Below are 18,579 nucleotides of genomic sequence, written 5' to 3'. Positions count from 1 at the left end.
TTTTCTCATCATAACTGTGCTCAAAAGATGACCCACCATGCATTGGAACTGTAACAATAATACACCTGAAACTATTACTTTTCCCCCTTTTTACCCCCAACTGGCCACCCAACCCGCCCCCAGAAGTGCCCACCACCAACCCCCAACCACCCCATGCCCCCCACCCCACCCCTACCGGAAGGGTACTTACCCCCCCTGAGAGCGCTCAGACCTAAGTCTCTGCATGCGATGTACGCCGTTTTAGAAGGTAGCAAGTCTAAAACAGAACACAAGCTTCTAATCCATGTGGCTAAGGGAAGAGAAAGCAACTCCTTCCATAAAAGCAAATGGTCACCAGATGTGCAACCCCACTAATCGCTCCCTCTTCAACCTTTCAACAGTCGATCATAGCTAAATGTTTAATCTAACCTTCTTACCATTACTCCCTCCCCCACAGCACTTATCAACAATTCACATTATATAGCAGCAACATATTTGTCCAGCGAATCCAGATACTCCTTTGCTTTAATCTCCAAGGAGAAGTACCTAGTGGTCCCCTGGTTAATGATCTTTAACTGAGCAGAATTAAACAGATATGCCTGGATTTTCTTGTCCTGGAATGGTTTCAGCATCTGCCTTAATCTGCAACGCCTCTCTACCGTTATATGGCAGAAGTCCGGCCTCACAAAAAACGAAACCTCGCCGCTTGATCTCCTGGCATCGGGTCTTGCTTTATCTGATATAGACTGCCTCAAGAGGAAATTTCCAAAGAAGACCAAGATGGCACGAGGTCGGTCACCTTCCTTTACCGGTGCATGCTGTTTAAAGGGAATGCGATGGGCCCTTTGAATTTCAGATGCCCAGTTTCAATCGGAAGTTCTGGAAAAGCTGCTGAAAAGAGACTGATTATGTAACTCCTGGTGTTGCACCCCTCCACACCTACCTGCACCCCTAGAACTCTTAGATTATTTCTTCTTAGCCTATTTTCGGCCTCCTCCATCTTCCATTGTATGTCTTTGATCTGGGCATCATGAGCCTCCACCTTTGTAACCACTTTGTCCACATCAGTATCGGTAGCCATCACCCTTTCCTCCAAATTTGCGACTCTTTCCCCCATACTGGAAAATGCCTTTGATAGTTTCCTAACCACACCCTACATTTTCCTCATCCCAGCCTGCATTTTTCTGCTATCTTGGCGTGCCTCCTCCCTGTGGGCAAGTATAGCCTGGTGGATAGTCTCGAGCGTTCGGGGATCTTCGGGTCTCAGCTGGGAGGTTAATTTGACACCGGAGCCTGAGAGTGGCGTGGTCACCGAATAATCCCATGATAGACCTTTTCTCCCTTTATTTTCCCTTTCCATTAGACCTGGCACTTTTTTAGTAGTTGAAAATAGTTCCTCTTCGCTCTCCTCCGCGTCTGATTCCAGGCTACTAGCCCCCTGCGGGGTACTTAACACATCATCAGACCACTCGGCTTCCTCCGTCAAGGAAAAAAAACAGTTGCTTGGCTTGCTTCTCCTCTTCCAAGCTGTTTTTATCCTCCAGCAAACACTTGTCTTCTAGTGCACCAGATACTATTTGACTGTCTGAAGGGTTCACGCCCTCTTGAATGTCTGGCAAACTGATAGACTCTGGTGTTGGATTAGAGTGACTCTCACCCCCCACAGCACTCTTGTTGATGCTTTCGTTATTAATCGGTGGGGTATTCACATGTCCGTTTTTAACACCCTGGCTGGTTAAATGACTCTGCTCCTTGCATGCCACTCGCCTCCTAATCCCCCCCGTAGTATCAGCCAGTGCTCATCATGTTCTCTTTAGCCGAGATCCCATGAGCTACTTTGCTTAGTACTTCGGGGGTCCCCGCATTATCCTTCGGAGCTCCCATTCCGCCTCCAACACCGTCACCAGTGTTTTCGGCCAACACACTCGCCGCGCAGATACTCACTATGGCCGCCGGCTCCCTTCCTCGCTGCAGCAAGTCTACCACCGAAGGTCCAATCGACTTATTTTTCAAAGTGGCCGCAGTTGAGGATCCGCCTTTCCCTCTCCTTATCTCCACCGGGCGTAGCTTTTGTGCTTGTCCGGGAGAGTTTTCAGTGGGGGCCGAGCCGATCTCCCCACTGTGAAGGGAAGCCTCGCTTCGCGCTCTCCGGGCAGCTGCCACTGCTGCCGCTTTGGCTGCCGCTCCGCTCTGCACTACCTTCGGAGCCATGACGAAATCCTTCCTCCAACAAAAAAACAACAAGCGGCGCAGGTAAGCCTCCACACAGCGTTTTACCAGAGAAGCAATTCCAAAGTTATGACGCCGGGAGCTTTTAGGGCAGGGCAGCATTCGTAGCGCAATTGGGGGGGGGGGGGGGCAGTAACAAGGTCCGCCGCGGGGGTGATATACTCTGTTGTTTAAGCTCGCACTCGCACCCGCCACATCAGAGCAACCGGACTGCTACCACCTTGCACCGCTAGCGTCCACGTATGCGGGCGCCATCTTGCTCTCCTTCCGCCCCGCTAGTCGCATTGCATTTCCTTGCTTGTCTAACCTCGCCCACTTTTCAAAAAAACAAGTCTGACATTATGTGCAAGCAATGTAAACAAGCCATGCATATATTACAGGCTTACATACTTGCAAACATAATGTTTGCCTTCTGGCGCAACTTATGTAAGCTTACATTTTGGCTTCGTCTGTGTCTACGACAGAAAAAGCATGTTCATTTTTATTTTGTTTGGAAACACAACCTTTAAAAGATGCATTGAGTAAAGTTATTGGTTTTACAAAAGATTAAAGGCAATTTCCTTGCATATTACTGAAATGTTTGACTTCCTTCTGAACAGGGGAGAAAGCCGAACACAAGATGTTCTTGTTAGGTGAAGCATTGTTAAACCACATAAATTATTTTGGCAAGAAAGCGCACAAACAATTGTAAATAAATATCCACTGGTTTAACTACAGATATATGATGTTCCTTTCTTAGGAGCAACACCTGTCTGTAATTCTAACTCATGCACGTGCCTTAATGATATTTAGTAATACCTGTACTTCCATCAAATCCGCCAACAGCGTAGAGAAGGTCGTTTAACACCGCAGCCCCCAGCGTGCTCCGCCGTTCCTGCATGCTGGCGATTGACGTCCATTGGTCCTTCACGCCGTCGTAGACATCCACCGTGCGCACTCTTAAGGAGCCGTTAAAACCACCAACCGCATAAACCTTGCCCAGCATGTACACGACACCTGTAAAAACAAAAGAGAGACTCAGGTCTCGGTATCACAGGAGAAAATTAATTCCATGTAAAATCCTCCAGTAAAACCTGACATTTACTACACACCTTTAAAGGCAATTGCGGATTTTATTGCACTAAAAATGTTAATATGCATCAAAATATAAAACGAAATGTAAATATTCATAGCACTTATTTTTAGAAATAAAACGGCCAAACCAAATAGATGGAAGTCCCAGAGCCCCTGCCGAGGCAACCATATGAAGACCAAAAACTGCCCATGAAGTGGTTATCTAAGGCCATGCATCTCTGGGGTTCATATCTAGGACAGACAACTGCACTTTCAGACTGATCCACAGCTTTAAAAATGATTCACTTCAAGGATATTCTAAAAAATATATATATTTTATTCTAATATTGCGACAACACACTTCATTCTTACATGTACATACCTGCCATGTTGATATTTAATTTCAACTCATATTGTATTTTAAAATCCATTTTAAAGTATCTGACTTTACTTTTCTTTTATTGACTCAAGGTCCTTAAGTATTCTTGGAACAAAACATTCAAGATCAAGCATTGGCCAAGCCAGTAAGACTGGTCTTGGCAAGGTTGTACAATGTGTTATATTCTTCTTATTTCAATCATATGCCATATAAATAAAAAGAAAGACAACAAGAAACCATGTTGCAGCCTGAACGTGGTAGACATATGCTTGTAATGAAATGTTTAAAAAAAGTATAAACACACATGGATGACAAAAAAATTAAATAGGTTAAGAAAGTAAATACAAAACCAAATGCACTGGCCTACCAGCCAAGGCACAGATGTGCAAGTATGACCAGGCAAAATGCAAACACAGTGCAATGGCTGGAATGGGCTAAAAAATTACATACATGCCAACACACCTGGAGGTTCCTGATTTTTAATGCCAAAAAAATGCTTTATTTTAGCTTTCCCCTGTATGATATTGCCTTCATTTTAATGTAAGTCAATAGGGAAAAAATCCGCCAAATTTTCATTATTCAAAATCACTCTCTTTCTTGCTTCCAAATGTTGACATGTGAATCACTATTGAACAGACCAGTGGATGAAGAGGGCTGACCCATATCCCTTCAGTATTTGCATATTATGTATTTTTTTAATATGTTTTTTTTTAACGACATTAGGATTTTTCAGTACATGAGTCTGATGAGACAGTTAAGCCAACCCTAAAAAGAATCTTGAAACAGCGGGCTCAGTAGGTACCCTGTTAAGCAAGACTGTTCAAGTATGTCCTGGCCGTACATTTATGCCAATGTATACACTTTAATAGACTTTCCATTTATGCTACTGCTATTTAGACATTTAGTCTTTCTGATGTTAAGGTGTTGTACACCATATCTATATTTTCATATTATATTCGTGTTAGGTTTCTTTTATTTACTAATAAAATAAAATTTTATAATCCTCAAACATATACACATATAACTATTGACAGTATAATTAAAGCTATATTTCACGATACTTCCAAAGTTAATAATGGTTTACCACTACATGATTACAGTAGTCAGATATCACAATGGAGTGTTACCAGATGCTAAATTACAATTTATCCAGCACCAAGGTCTATTGTGATGGCGTCTGAAAACTAGTGATGAAATGTTTACAGCACTGGTCATTTTCATTGTTTTTAACTAATAATGTACAATTCTAAAAATCTTATAGGTAATAGTGTACTTTTCTAAAACGTCAGTTTCCAAAAATATTCTGTAAATCCATAGTTCACTGTTGTTTAAATAACATGTACTACTTTGTGTAAACTTGTCGGTCAGCGGTGTATGTTTTCAGTCCAATAGGATTCTTTGCTGTCTTAATCTGCATAATTTATAACCCAATGCCTTTGACAGACTAGTTAGGATGTGTGGTAGGAGGTCTATGTCTGCCAAATAGTCTGAACAAAAAGTGCTTTGCTTACTGGACACATTACTAGTCTCCAATATTTGCCCTACCGGGTATTTACAAATAGGGTAAACGTGGTCACGCCCAATATAGTAGGTGTAATCAATGTAAAAAAAACTGCGAATCCGGATACCTGCTCTGCATCTCCTTGATGGAAGTTCTGCAATTTGTTCCCACCGATCTTCTTTAAAATCGTAACACTCCACACTCCGAATGGCTTTAGGCGCTTGCCCACCTACTACAATCATTACCTTAAAATGAGAAATAATTAACGTAATAAACTTTACACCAAAGACGTACAACATGGAATTTTCATAACAAAAGTTATCAACACAACATATTTGGAATACACAAATGAGTGCGGTGTCTCTATTAGGAGTATAAATGTATTATAAAATACAAAATTACTTCAAGGTGCAAACTAAAGAAAATACAAATGGATAGATAATTTTCTAATTGTACTCCACTTAAGATATTATTGCGTGTTAGCGTGCAACAGAAGGGTCAAGTTCTCCACAATCAAATTACTTGTCAGAAAAGATGGAGAGCAATGCACATAATACAGGTTTATGGGTCACCACTCTGCTGCACCCACCGTTTCTACTACACCTTACCCAACCTGCCTCCACTGCGACCTATCCTACCTGCACCACAGTGTTACTGATTAATCAAAGTGGTCTCCCATGATACACACATCACTTAGCCTATATAGGCAAGCAGTTTATAGGGTGGCATTTACATTTTTTGTCTTGGTTTTGCCTTTTTCTGTAGTAACATCTGCTAGGCTTAGGGACCATGAAGAGGAAGGTCTAACTTACCAGGGAGAAGCAGCCGGAATAGTACAGTAACTGATGGAGATCTTTAAGCCAAATTCCATACTGTCCCAAACATATGAAATAGAACCATAGGGAAAAAAACTCTACAGAATGTACTAAGCTTACAAATGGGCCTAATAAAGCCATTCTTAATGGAAAATGTTTTTCACTTACCAACAAAAGGAAACATATTCACCATTTCTTCATGGGTGCAGAAATGTTATGTTTCTTGCACATCGAATAACAAGCACTTCTGTACCAGTTAAAACAATATTTTGTACAGCCTCAAGGTCCTATATTCATTAATTTTAGAAACAGTTAACCTTGCATGAGTGAGCTTCATGCATGCAAATGTTTAAAAGATCAGGTAATTTAGTGATCAAACCACAAGAGGGGAAATAACCTAATTTTTCACATTCTCTTAGATCACATAGATAGGAGTACTGTAAGCGAATATTAAGCATTTGCCTCAAATGTGATCAAACATTTTATTGGAGAATGAAATCTTACAAGGTTAAGAGAGAAGAATCGTGCACTTGTAATCTTTTTAAAGTGATTAAGTCAGAAAAAACGGCATTTGCAATGTAATAGGTCTCGCATTTACGTGAGTTTCGTAAATGCGACACCTATTGCATTACAAATGCTAGTTTGTAAAAACGCCAATGCGGAGCTTTAAGTTTAATATCGGCCGCGCCCCTTTCTTTAGACGTGCAGAGTCTAAGGAAAGGGGCGTGGCCGCCAGTAAAGTGAAAGCGCGGTATGGGGCACTTGTACAAAAAAAACATTTGTTTGCCCCGCAGTAGATGAGGCTCTTGAGATAGAGTGGGAGGCAGGGTCGGATTGGTAAGGCGGGCACTCGGACAATGGCTGAGGGACCGGTATCCGAGTTCCAGCTATGGGCTGCTTTTTTGGGCAGCATGTTGTCCGATCTGGGCGATGTCGGTGTTGTTTGGATACCGCCAGCCGCCCAGTGGGTGCCTGAGTGGTCTTTCTGGAGGCAGATGGTCCTCCTTTACCTCCCTTTTATCAAATGACAGAGGTGTCACTCCCTTTCTCTTGCTGGGCCGGCCCATTCATGTATGCAGAATGAGCAGGGGCAGGGGGCCTGAGCAGAAGTGGCGCACTTGTTTTCAGGTGTGTTTCACCAGTGTTAACTAATCCGTACTTTTTTCTTTATATCTAAATGTAGTTAAGGAAACATGCCTCTGAGAGAACCCTCCTCCCCCCTACTTTTCATAAAACTTCACCGAAGCAGGTTTTTGTAGAAAGGCAATCCGGAAATGTGGGCCACTTTTTACTGCGTGCGTGGGCCCATTTTTTACCCCAATCCCCCCTGGGATGTAGAATAAAGTCTCCTTTCACCTACGTTGCTAAAAAATACTGCAAACGGCATTGGAAAGTGGACAAGGAGCGTACACCTGTCCTCGCGCAGAGAGATGTCAGACTCTTAGCAGCCTAGGAGCTTCTAAAGAGATTTCTATGGATGGACAGCACTAACCCGCATCTCACTCTGCCCACTAACGAGCAGAAGAGGTCATGTGCCCTGCAGCGGAGGCTTGAAGGAGTTGCACGTGAAATGAGTCACATGCCAGCTAAGTAAAAACATTTTTTTAAGTGTGTTCTTTTTTGCCTTTTTTTCTATTAGACTATCTAAGGTTAATTAGCGAAGTGAGCTCAGAGAGGAGATTGCATTTCCAGCGCACATGGTTGCTCCCAGTGCTAAACAAGCATTTACAATGCAACGGTCTCGCCTTTGCAAAAGTTAGAGCTATTGGCATTGTAAATGACAAACTTTTTATTTATGTGTTGGTTTTGGAAACAGATAAATAAATGGCATTGTCATTTACAAGGCCAATAGAGTGAGTAGTAGTGAGTAGTGCAGTGAGTAGTAGAGAGTGAGTAGAGAGTAGTAGAGAGTGAGTAGAGAGTAGCAGTGAGAGTGAGTAGTAGAGAGTAGTAGAGGGTGAGTAGTAGAGAGTAGAGAGTTAGTAGAGAGTGAGTAGTATCTGGGGGCACCTTGAAGTAATTCAATGTACAATCCGCTAAACCAAAATGTCATTATATATCATTAAAAAGCAAATAATGTTGATTAACTTGTAACAACAACATTGGCCACATATACTATGTACATAACAAATATACTCCTTGCCTCACTTTTGGTGACGTCCTCAGGGCATACATATATTCGTGAATGCTTATAAGTTCATGTTTAGAAATGATTACTTAAAAAAAAATGGCACACACTACAGACGTATATTCTAATGCACATAAATGAAAGGTTAAAGAAACTGTTTTAATTTCAAATAGTCTTCATCATACTTTTAGAGGATGTTTGTTGCATGCTTTACTTGCTAAATCTTTTGCTGGCTCGGCTCGTGCTTCGGCTCTTAAGAGCCAAGCCGGAGCTCTGGCTCCATACTGGCTTGGCTCTCTACGAATTTGCCCATCTGCACACCTCTACTTCGGAAAGCTGCTGTTAATAGGTCTACTCTATCCAATGCCTGGCTCTGCAGTGACAGGCGGGACCGTCCAATCATTGTTTCCAAATGCCCAACAGCTACATTCACACACTCATGAATATTAAGCAATGCTTCAGGAAGAAACAAGTCAGAAACCCTCGATTTGTGAAAATTACAGTATTAATTGACATTGACAAATTAATAGGGTGCTGAGTGATTATGAATTAGTAATGGCATCAAATTCTAGATTTATAATCTAGATTGAATTGTGTAATATGCATTATTAATAACACGAATGCAGCATAGGTACACACTTATTATGCACCAAGACAAGAAACAGAGGTGAGCACTGTTGCAACACTCTGATTTAATTCGCCCGCACTTTTGACTTCAAATAACTGTGGCAGAAACCAGGTGTGAATGTAAACACACTACTTACCAATATAATCTATAAAACAGAGACGGACTGCCAGCATGTTTGAAAGGGGCAAGTGTGCCACCCGGCGCAGCTGAAGCCCTGCGGAGGGAGGAGGGGGCCTGCTTTACCCAAGAGTGCTGTGTGTCGATTTCACCGCCGCCAGCCCGGGAAGGTGTGCTCGCTCGGTGTGTTGCCTCTGCGCGGCCCGAGTCGGAAGGAAGAGCCGAGCTGGAAGAGGAGAAGCTCCGGAGCGTTGCCCTAGTAACCAGGAGGCTCACTGTTTAGATAACACACCATGTCATATACACGGCCTAACAAATGAAGCACTATGCGAAATATTAATTATGTTTTCAGCGAGTTGAAGTGCACTGAGAGGGACATAGACAGATACCACAATAGCTCATAACGCAGCTCGCGCTCTCGTCAACAGAAGCAGCTCGAGGACAGTACCTTGGTGTGTCGCAGCCTCCAGTAAGTGAGGCTCTCCTCTCCAAACAGCACATCAAGCTCCTGGAGTTTTCTAGGCGCCTTGGGCTCATGGCAGGCTCAGCCCCGTGGCATGCTCAGGGTCCAGGAGGCAGGGCTCTTGTAAGCAGTGCTTGGTGCCTGGTTGCTGGGAGATACTCTGTCCCACAGCGGGATCCGGTACGAACGGGGTACTGTCTCTTGAGAGCAGCTCTGTCCTACAGCGTGCTCTGACAGGGTTAGCTTCTGTCTCTTGTGAGTAGCTCTTAACTCGAGACGCTCTGGCAGGGCTAGCGCCTACAAAGCTAAATACTAAAAAAAGCCCAGGTACTGCGCCTGTCCATCAAGATGCGCCGTGAATGGATGTACTGGTGCCACCGAAGGTGATGGAAGAAAAGGACAACTGTTGCAATAGTCATGGTGACCCCATCCGCGATGCCTGGGAGGGGTCGAGGGTGTTTGTGTCTCTCCAGCAAACATACGGTGTATTCTCTCCCGAGCTCGTGTGAAAAAATAGCAACAGCTGCTGAGCAGGGAGCGCTCTGGTTTTAAACAAATGGCGCAATCAGAGCCGCCCATTGTAAAGCGGCGGGGACACTTGGCGCTTTGTTTACCGCCGTGATACCTGAACCTCCAGCCCGGAAGCCATGGGAGCCCCGCCCCCAGCCCAGCAGGCAGCGCACACAGCAAGGGAGTCCAGGCACTTTGGTAGAGGCGGGAAGCGCCCAGTCATACAGTGAGTCAACTCCGAAAAATGAAAGCGCTCGCGTTCGTTAAGTGTATCCCGCAAGGGCAGTATTCCCCCCTGCAGAGAGAGACACTGGCTTGGGAAGTTTCAAGAAAGTTCAGAAAGTATACTTAAAGAAAGTTCTCCCGCATGACCAAAGCAGACCAGAGACCACCGGAAGTTGGCTCATAGGTTTACACCCGAAATGTTTACGTTTAGAATGATAGACCAATGTAAGCGATGTCGGGTGTGGCTTTCCCCAGGGAGGTTGCCCCTGCCAAGAAGATGAGCTGCCCCGTGAAGGACTGCGGGGCGGCGTTCAGCAAGGGCTGGAGGCTCAAGGAGCACGTGTGCACTCACAGCGGGGAGTTAAGGGCTGTGCGTCCCGGGGTCAAGGCCGGTACTGCCATGGAGGAGGCGAGGAGTGGAGGTCAAGTCCAGCTTCCCCCTACATGCTTCATCTGACCCTCTCTCCGTGAGCGGGGAAGGCCGTGATGGATGCAGAGAGCATGGGATGGTGAGGTACAACAAGCAGTGGCCAAAGTGGGCGGAATTTGAGGGCCTAGATCTTTAAATATTTTTTTAATTCAAATTAAAACAATCCCTTTGCTTTTTGTTGAAACACCGCCGTCCCGGGAGTGTTCATCAGTCGGTTGAAAACTCCAACTGAAGTGTAAAACTCCTTTGCTGTGAAGCCGAGGAAGGGTAGGCAGCTAAACGAGCCTTTTTGTCAGGGTCCCTGCTGCCTGAAAGAAATTTAAATGTGCGCAATTGTTCGTTCTGGAAACGTAAAGGGTGCTGTGATTTATTAATGGAATCCCTTGAAGCTTCATGACACTAACTTATTATTTTTGAGTGGTACTGTAAGGGAGTAACCATCTGAAGTGTTTTTTACAGAGCTAAAAAAATGTACTCGTACAGTCTGGGTAATAATAAAACCTATTTTTTGGAAGCACTTTTATTATCATAATACTTTTTTGCGCAATTTGTAGCAGCCTATCTTTGGTGATAGCGGGTTCGGGTGTTAACAGAGCACGACAGCAGTCAGGTCCCGGGCCGTGCTGTGATTGGCTGACGTCACGGGGGTGTCCCGGGCCGGCAGCCAATCACAGCGCGGCCCAGGAAATGACGTCACTGGGGTGTCCCGGGCCTGCAGCCAATCACAGCGCGGCCCGGGACACACGGCAACAAGGGTTGGGGCTTAAAAAAAGACCCAGAAACTCCCCCGAATCGTGTTTTCACTGGAAAACGTGATTGACGGCCAATCTCTTCCAATGGCTAGCCTCCATTTATGGAGCTAGCCAATGGAAGAAGGGGCGGTTCCAAGTCCCCACTCTTGAGATTACATTAGATTTCGCCTTGGGCGGAGCAACTGCTACGCAGTTGCAACGCCAGGGCGAAACCTAAAAAACACATTCACAGTCCCTAAACCAACGGGGTTCATAAAACACTACTGTCTGGCAGTGTGGGTCCACAAGGGGGCAGTCCTAAGACACCGCACCTTTTGCATAGCTCTTTAGTGGCGGCAGCAGCTGCACATGTATTGTATTGTATTGTAATTGCATTTATATAGCGGTTACTACCCCTGACGAGGAGCCGAAGCGCTTTTTTGGCGAGTAGCACGCTACTCCAGGACCCATAGAGGATTAGTGTTGAATTAGTATAGTGAAACATGCAAGTACATTTTAAGTGGTGGATAGGTTAGTCAGTTTTTTGGATTTGGAATGATAGCAGAAGGATAGAGGAGGAAAAAAGTTTGTATTTATATAGCGCTTGTTGACGCACGCTATTCAGGAAGCCTATAAAGGATTAGTGGTGAATTAATATGGTGAAATATGAAGTAATTTCAGAGGTGGATATTAGTCAGTTATTTGAAATGTGAGAAGGATAGTGAAGGGATAAAAGGGGAAGAAAGGTTTGCATTCATATAGCACTTGTTACCCCTGATGGGTGTTGAAGCGCTTTACTGGCGGGATAGAAGAGGGAAAGAGGTTTGTATTTATATAGCGCTTCCTACCCTTGATGGGGTTTTGAAGCGCAAGTAGCACGCTACTCTGGAACCCATCAGGATTAGTCTTGAATTAGTATGGTGAAACATGAAAGTAATTTTAGTGGCGGATATGTTAGTCAGTTATTTGGATTGAGAAGGGTTGAGGAGGGGTAGAAAAGGGAAAAGGTTTGCATTTATATAGCGCTTGTAACCCTGATGGGGTGTTGAGACGCTTTATTGGCGAGTAGCACGCTACTCTGGAACCCAATAAAGGATTAGTGGTGAATTAGTATAGTTGAATATGGAATTTGAGAAGTGAACATGTTAGTCTGTTAATTTTGATTGAAAAGGATAGTATAGTAGAGGGATAAAAGAGTGAAGGATTTTTTTGTAATTTTTTTTTAGGTCTTAGCAGTAGAAGGAGGCTTTTGGATGAGTAAAAAGGAGTTCTGGAGGGGAGGAGTCAGAGGGAAGAGTTTAGAAAGGTTTGTTTTAGGGGATCGGTATAATAAAACGAGGTGTCAGATGATGCAAGGAAGGGTAGAGTAGGAGAGAGTCTAGAAAGGGTTATTTTGGGGATCATAGTAGTGGTATGGGGCGAGAAAAAATGTATCCATGAATATATGATGGTAAGCATATAAACACCATGATGTGGGTTGGCTATTATGTTTTGAACCAGACTGTTCTGAGGTAGGCAGATGTTAAACTTGCTTAACATATATTAACCACATCTATGCTGGTGCTGGTGACGGAACCACTCTGTCACCAGCCTTGGACGCGCTGCGCTGGTGACGGAGTGGTTCCGTCACGGCCCGGCCGCCGCGCCTGCGCGTTCTATTGAGCGGGCGGGGCCGTGACGGAACCACTCCATCACAAGCACAGCGCGCCCGTGGCTCGTGACGGAGTGGTACTGTCATGAGCATGGTGGCGTTGTGTGGCCCCCTTCCCCCCAGCGCCGCGGCGGAATTACCACCATGGGTAAGGGGTTAAGGTGTTTCCATTGTAATGTAGAAGTTTGAATAAAAAACAAACAATACGTGTATTCACTTTCAATGAACACAGGCAAGCTGATTAAGTTTCCTGTCTGGATTCATGATGGACTATATAGGTCACCTTATTACTTTATGTAAAGGCCTCTATTAGTACACAACATGCATCAATAGATCCTGCAGCATTCTACATTTCCGTCTTATAAACTGCTGATGTGCACAAAACCTCCTTTTAAGATAAGGGACAGGTATGGGGAAGAGGGTCTAGGAAGGCACTAGCTTTATCTGTTTAACTGTCATGAGCAGGAACATTTAGATTTCTATTTCACTAAAAGACTTGGAAAGGCGACAATGTGTGTCTACAGTGTAATACATTACGATCAAATGACTAATGTCGCACTAGTGAATGATACAGTTGCACTCTGGGTGACTGGCACTGGAGATCATAGGTTTTTATTTTTTTATTTTGTTTTTTTGTACCGTCACAGTGTGGGATGTTACCTTTTCACAAATCCTTTTAGTAAACAAACTGAAGCTGTAGATTTCACAACCTACTCAACTCTATGCATTTGACTCTTCTCCCCTGCATAAACTATTCCATTAGTTCCCTTTTTACTGAGAGTTCGCCTCATAATTCCCTGCAACGTACATGTTTCTGCTGTCGTGTCAGATAGAGGAGACTACATTTGCTGATTGCCTATCATCTGCGATTGCTCGTCAGCTTTTCTCCAGTCTGCCTTATATGTTAATCTACTGATTTTAAGGCACTGAGGGACCTTTCAAATAATCTTTGCTAACTGTCTATTTTATAAATTAGTTTAGCATGCATGAACACTAGGTTGTTTTCCTGCATGATCAGAATATAAATGGGCCATGTTCATTACACATACATACAAGTAAGATATGGATGCATCTCCTTGTTGATTTACTCATACAAGTGATCATAGGACACAATGTTTGCTTCCATAACTTTAAACTGGAACAAAGATTTGCAGAAGTGTACTATTTGTCCCTCAAAACCTTCTACCACAACAATCTTCACTAAAATCACAATCTTCTCAGGGGGTATTCATGGCACAAGTTCAAAGGGGCATAGCTTCAAGGGGGGGGGAGGGGTTACACCCCTCTAATAGATGTATTATTTAATTGAAAAAAATCACCAGGGATTTACACACACAAAAACACACACACAGATACACCATATATGTTTTGAAGGTCTTTAATCATGGCTATTTTACAAACTACTGTACTTTAAGTCTCCCGCACAATCCACACTCCTTTCACTTTCCACTGACCCTTACGTCCCCCTCATGCACTGCTTCCCATATAATGACAGGGGGGGCGCTGCGAAAGTCTCTAGAGCTCATTGGGTTAAAATATCAGCAGACCTGTTACAAAGGCAAAATCTTACTCACAAGATGTGCCTTTCCCAAAATAAAGATACACTGCTACGCTTCTGTTAATGGTATTGAAGTGACTGTGGGAATATTTATAAGGTTTTACAGCAAATGAAAGCTTAAAAGGTCATTTAGAGCACATCGCCATAGGTAAAAACAGGATAAAATGATATTTGCACCTCTTTTTCCATTAGCACTCACAAGGACCAGAGTAGGAAATTCCACTGCCCTGTGGTTAATTTGAGCGAGGGGTTTCCAGTGCTCAGCACCAGCCCTTGTAAATACGGCTGTTATGACAAGCGGCCACACAGTGGCGCAGTTTGTGTGATTTAGAGAGGAGCACAACAACAGTTGTTTATTTTTTGTGTTAAACCTTTATTTATGTTTCAGTTTAACCAACAGGGCAGCTCTTACAATAACAGTCCAAATACATACTGAGCAGCGAATGGAAAATGTGGCCTAACTGCTAAGGCGGTCGACCTCGGAGCTGAGGAACCGGGTTCGAGTCTCGGCAGGAACACTCAACATTCTGTGATTCTGGGCAAATCACTGAATCTCCCCATGCCTAACCAAAAACAATTTAATGTGTCTTTCTGTAACGTAACTGGTGCTCATGTAAAGCGCTCTGATACCTTCGGGTCTAATTTGCGCTATATAAAATTCAACAAAAATACAAAAAACAATGCGACAACAACTACTAATACAGAGGGGTTGATCATCCTGTGGCATTACAGTGGAACATCAATGCCCGGTGCCCTGAGGGCAAAAGAGACCTAAATGTCAGTGACGTTGCTCTCCCCGCTTGAGGGGGAGTCGTCTGGGGCTACCAACCTGCCCGCCAGGGCCCTCCATGTGACCTGGTCATCCACAGCTTATCACCCCTCCTGCTATGCTTCATGTCGAGTTCCTCCTCAACAATAGTTGTTTATTAATTCAATACACATTAACAGTGATTATTACCTGCTGCCTAAACCATGCTTATACATTTGGGGGCCTGGACTGTCACACTTGTTGGATTGTGATTTTAGTAGTTGTGTTGGTACTGTTACCGGCAGCGCTGTAGGAGCAAGGGTAATAGAAGTTGCAGCGGCCTCCTGACGAACCCCTGGCACTTTTTATCCCCACAAATTAAGCGCTGCCACGGTGTCTGAATTTTGCACAGGCTCTTGCCTTCATTTTGTATCTGGTGGTAATAAGACTTCAGTGAATGCTCTCCCAGGGAGGGTGAAATAAAAAAACCTTTGGTCATATTAAAATGTGAATATGTCAACCAGTGGTTCAGATAGTCTGATCCTGCGTCGTGGAGCTCCTTGTAGGCACGTGTGAAGAGCTTGAAGGTGATTCTCTACTGATAGGGAGCCAGTGGAGTTGTCGGAGGTGTTGTGTGAAGTGGCTGCGTCAAGGGATGTCAAGGACCAGTCTGGCTGCGGCATTTTGGACGTTCTGTAATTTGCTGAGCTGTTTCTGGCTGACGCCGGCGTAGAGTGCGTTGCCGTAGTCCAGTCTACTGGTGATGAGTACGTGGGTGACCGTCTTTCTGGATTCTGTGGGGAGCCATCTGAAAAGCTTTCAAAGCAGGCAGAGCATGTGGAAGCAGGATGAGGATACTGCGTTGATTTGGCGGTTCAAAGAGAGAGCGAGGAGTCCAGTATGATGCCATGGTTGCGTGAGTGGTCCATAGGGGTGGGAGGCGTTCAAAGTGCGGAGGGCTACCAGGAGTGGTCCCAGGCTGAGGGGGTGGGCCCCAGGATGAGTACTTCATTTTTGTCAGAGTTGAGCTTGAAGTATGTTAAACCCACAACAGCATAACATCAAAAGATCATATTAAAAGAATCCAGGATTTATAATACATATTAGGGAGTTTCATTGTACATGACGGAATATTACACCTAAAAGTACATAAAGTGACTTTAGTGCCTCTAGTGCAAAATATACAAAAGGCTATGTGCGAAATAGGTCTCATCCATTAGCAACAACAAGGCGGGAGTGCAAAACAGATGGAAGAGCAAGGTTCGAAGCTTGGATATTGCTTTAATACTCTGTTTCATTCAAACCAGAGAATCATCAATACAACTTTAAAAAGCTCTTAGAAAATGTAAAAATTGTATAACAAAACATTTAATTCGGTGGTACATAAAGAGACTGTAAAGCAGTTGAGGTAGAGAGAATGGACAATTACAAACATATAGGCCTCCGCCAATTCTGACGTTATAATGCAAGAGCAGGGCAGACAAAAAGGATATGTTTAAGATCTTGGGGTCCACTTTTGCACAAATTACAGACCGCTAAGGAGCCATACCATTTAGCCCAAAGGGGATTTAGCGGGAGCATACCCTGCCTCAAGAGAATCCAAAAATGTCTCAATCCATGAGAGAAATTCCAGTAAATATAAGGCTGTGCTTTATGTACCAGACAGGAGTCTATTACATTTTGACTGCCCCTTTTTGTAATACAAGCATCCCTGTCCAGGCCAAAGCTTAAGGAGCATGTAGCTTATTTTAAGCATTTTTTTTGTTTCTGCGTTGTTAAGGTGAGAACCAAAAAAGGGTCTAGTTGAAGCATATCTACAGCAACAGCAGACTTTCTATGGATTGAAGAATTCGCTTTTAAGCCACCCAAAATTTCTTTCTTTATACAGGACCTCAACAAGCCATCATCACTCTTCGCTAGGCACATGACCCAGAATACCAGCCCTGCAAGACCCTGGACAAAGGCACTTCTCAAACCAAATTCTAGCCATAAAGCCACCACAGGAAGAGCTGTGTTAACTGAAGCTAGGCTTCTGAGGACTCAGCCTTCCATTGTATTTAAAACCCCCATTTGTAATGTCAATCATTTGTAATCCATATAACAAAGAAGCAGGAGCTTTGGTTCATTAGCTCTATAAGAAGAGGGAAAGAAATGTCTTCTCCCAGTAGCCCTATAAAATGCACCCGAACATTTAGCTTGAGACTGTGCTTTGGTCACATTATTTTCAATAAAGGCTTTTTCACTTAAATTCCCACAAATTATCTTCCCCGGGAAAGTATACGATTTCACAGTTTCTACCTTTTGGGCACCCAGAGACCATGTAAAGTTTCTATATTTTGGCTTCATCCTCCTGTGAAAGCACATGACTTTACTTTTAGTTGTGTTAGTCTTCAAATAGTACATATCTTCGAATTGTTGCAGTACCCTTTTGGGTAAGATCGAGAATTACTATGTCGTCCACATATATTAAGCAAACAATAGACTTCCCCCAATTAACGAAGCAATACCCTCACTTCGGGCCGAATGATCAGGTAGGTCGGAGCTATATAGGGAAAAAAGAAGTGGGGCAAGGAGGATCCTTGCTTAACCCATTTAGAGTTGGGATGGCTTGAGACAGACCCCTATCACCACCCATGAGAACTCTACACCAGGTGTCAGAGTAGAGGGAGATGACTAATCTGAAATGGTACTCGGCATACCCAAGCTTAAAAGCTTGCTCACAGCAAAAGTGTGGAAAGCTATGGCGAGGTCTGAGGTGCCGGGTTTCTAGGAACCCGGTGGTGCCAGGGGATAACACCCGAAGACCTCTGAGTTCTCCCTTGTTCCGGACCACAGAAACAATGAGTCTTCTAGTCGCAGTCAGAGATCAGGTTTTATTGGTAGCTACCAAGTAACACGTGTCCTAGAAGCATGACAAACATCATGTATTCTCAGGAGACTGTTCGTGTTCGTTTTTACAGACCCAGCCTTCTCCTTATATACACATATAATGGCTTCGAGCAAGAATTCTTGAGTTTATGATATGGCTATAAACATATTTCTGCAATAATACAAAGTGCGGAGTCATGTAAGCAAGCCCACATTTTAGATGTCCAGTTCGTGATAGATTACCCAGTTAGGCCCGGGACTCCCATCAGATATCGATGAAACCTCAATAAAGAAGGGCACCTCCTAGTCATAAAACTGGCCATAAACAAGGAACGTGGACAGGTGCATGTTTGCAGAAAGCATGGTCTGTATGTAGTGAATGGTTTGTGGAATGTTATGCATTGATGCTATCGTATTCGGCCACTGGGCGAGGAGCTGCCCAAACAGGTTTGGCTTAAGGCCATGGAGTCAGTTGGGACAGGTCAGGGGGAAGTCAGGGAAGGTGGATGTGTCCTTTTGGATCAAGCTCGACCTTTAATTGACTTAACATGAGGGCAAGACGTAAG

General features: G+C 43.9%; 1 protein-coding gene across 3 annotated transcripts in view; it reads right to left on the bottom strand.

Annotated features, from left to right (window-relative positions):
* The window catches only part of KLHL3 (kelch like family member 3), a 574,547-nt gene that overhangs the window by 113,805 nt on the left and 442,163 nt on the right, over window positions 1–18,579 (bottom strand). For 2 of the 3 annotated variants that reach the window (XM_078653303.1, XM_078653305.1), the window contains 2 exons: window positions 5,269–5,386; window positions 3,007–3,204 (listed from right to left, as the gene is read on the bottom strand). In XM_078653303.1, coding sequence (XP_078509429.1) covers window positions 3,007–3,204; window positions 5,269–5,386 — 316 coding nt within the window. The remainder of the gene's footprint in view (window positions 1–3,006; window positions 3,205–5,268; window positions 5,387–18,579) is intronic. The other variant, XM_078653304.1, reaches the window with a different exon arrangement.

The sequence above is a fragment of the Lissotriton helveticus genome, chromosome 7, assembly GCF_964261635.1.
Source record: "Lissotriton helveticus chromosome 7, aLisHel1.1, whole genome shotgun sequence".
NCBI lineage: Eukaryota > Metazoa > Chordata > Amphibia > Caudata > Salamandridae > Lissotriton > Lissotriton helveticus.
This window is presented reverse-complemented; position numbering and strand designations above follow the sequence as displayed.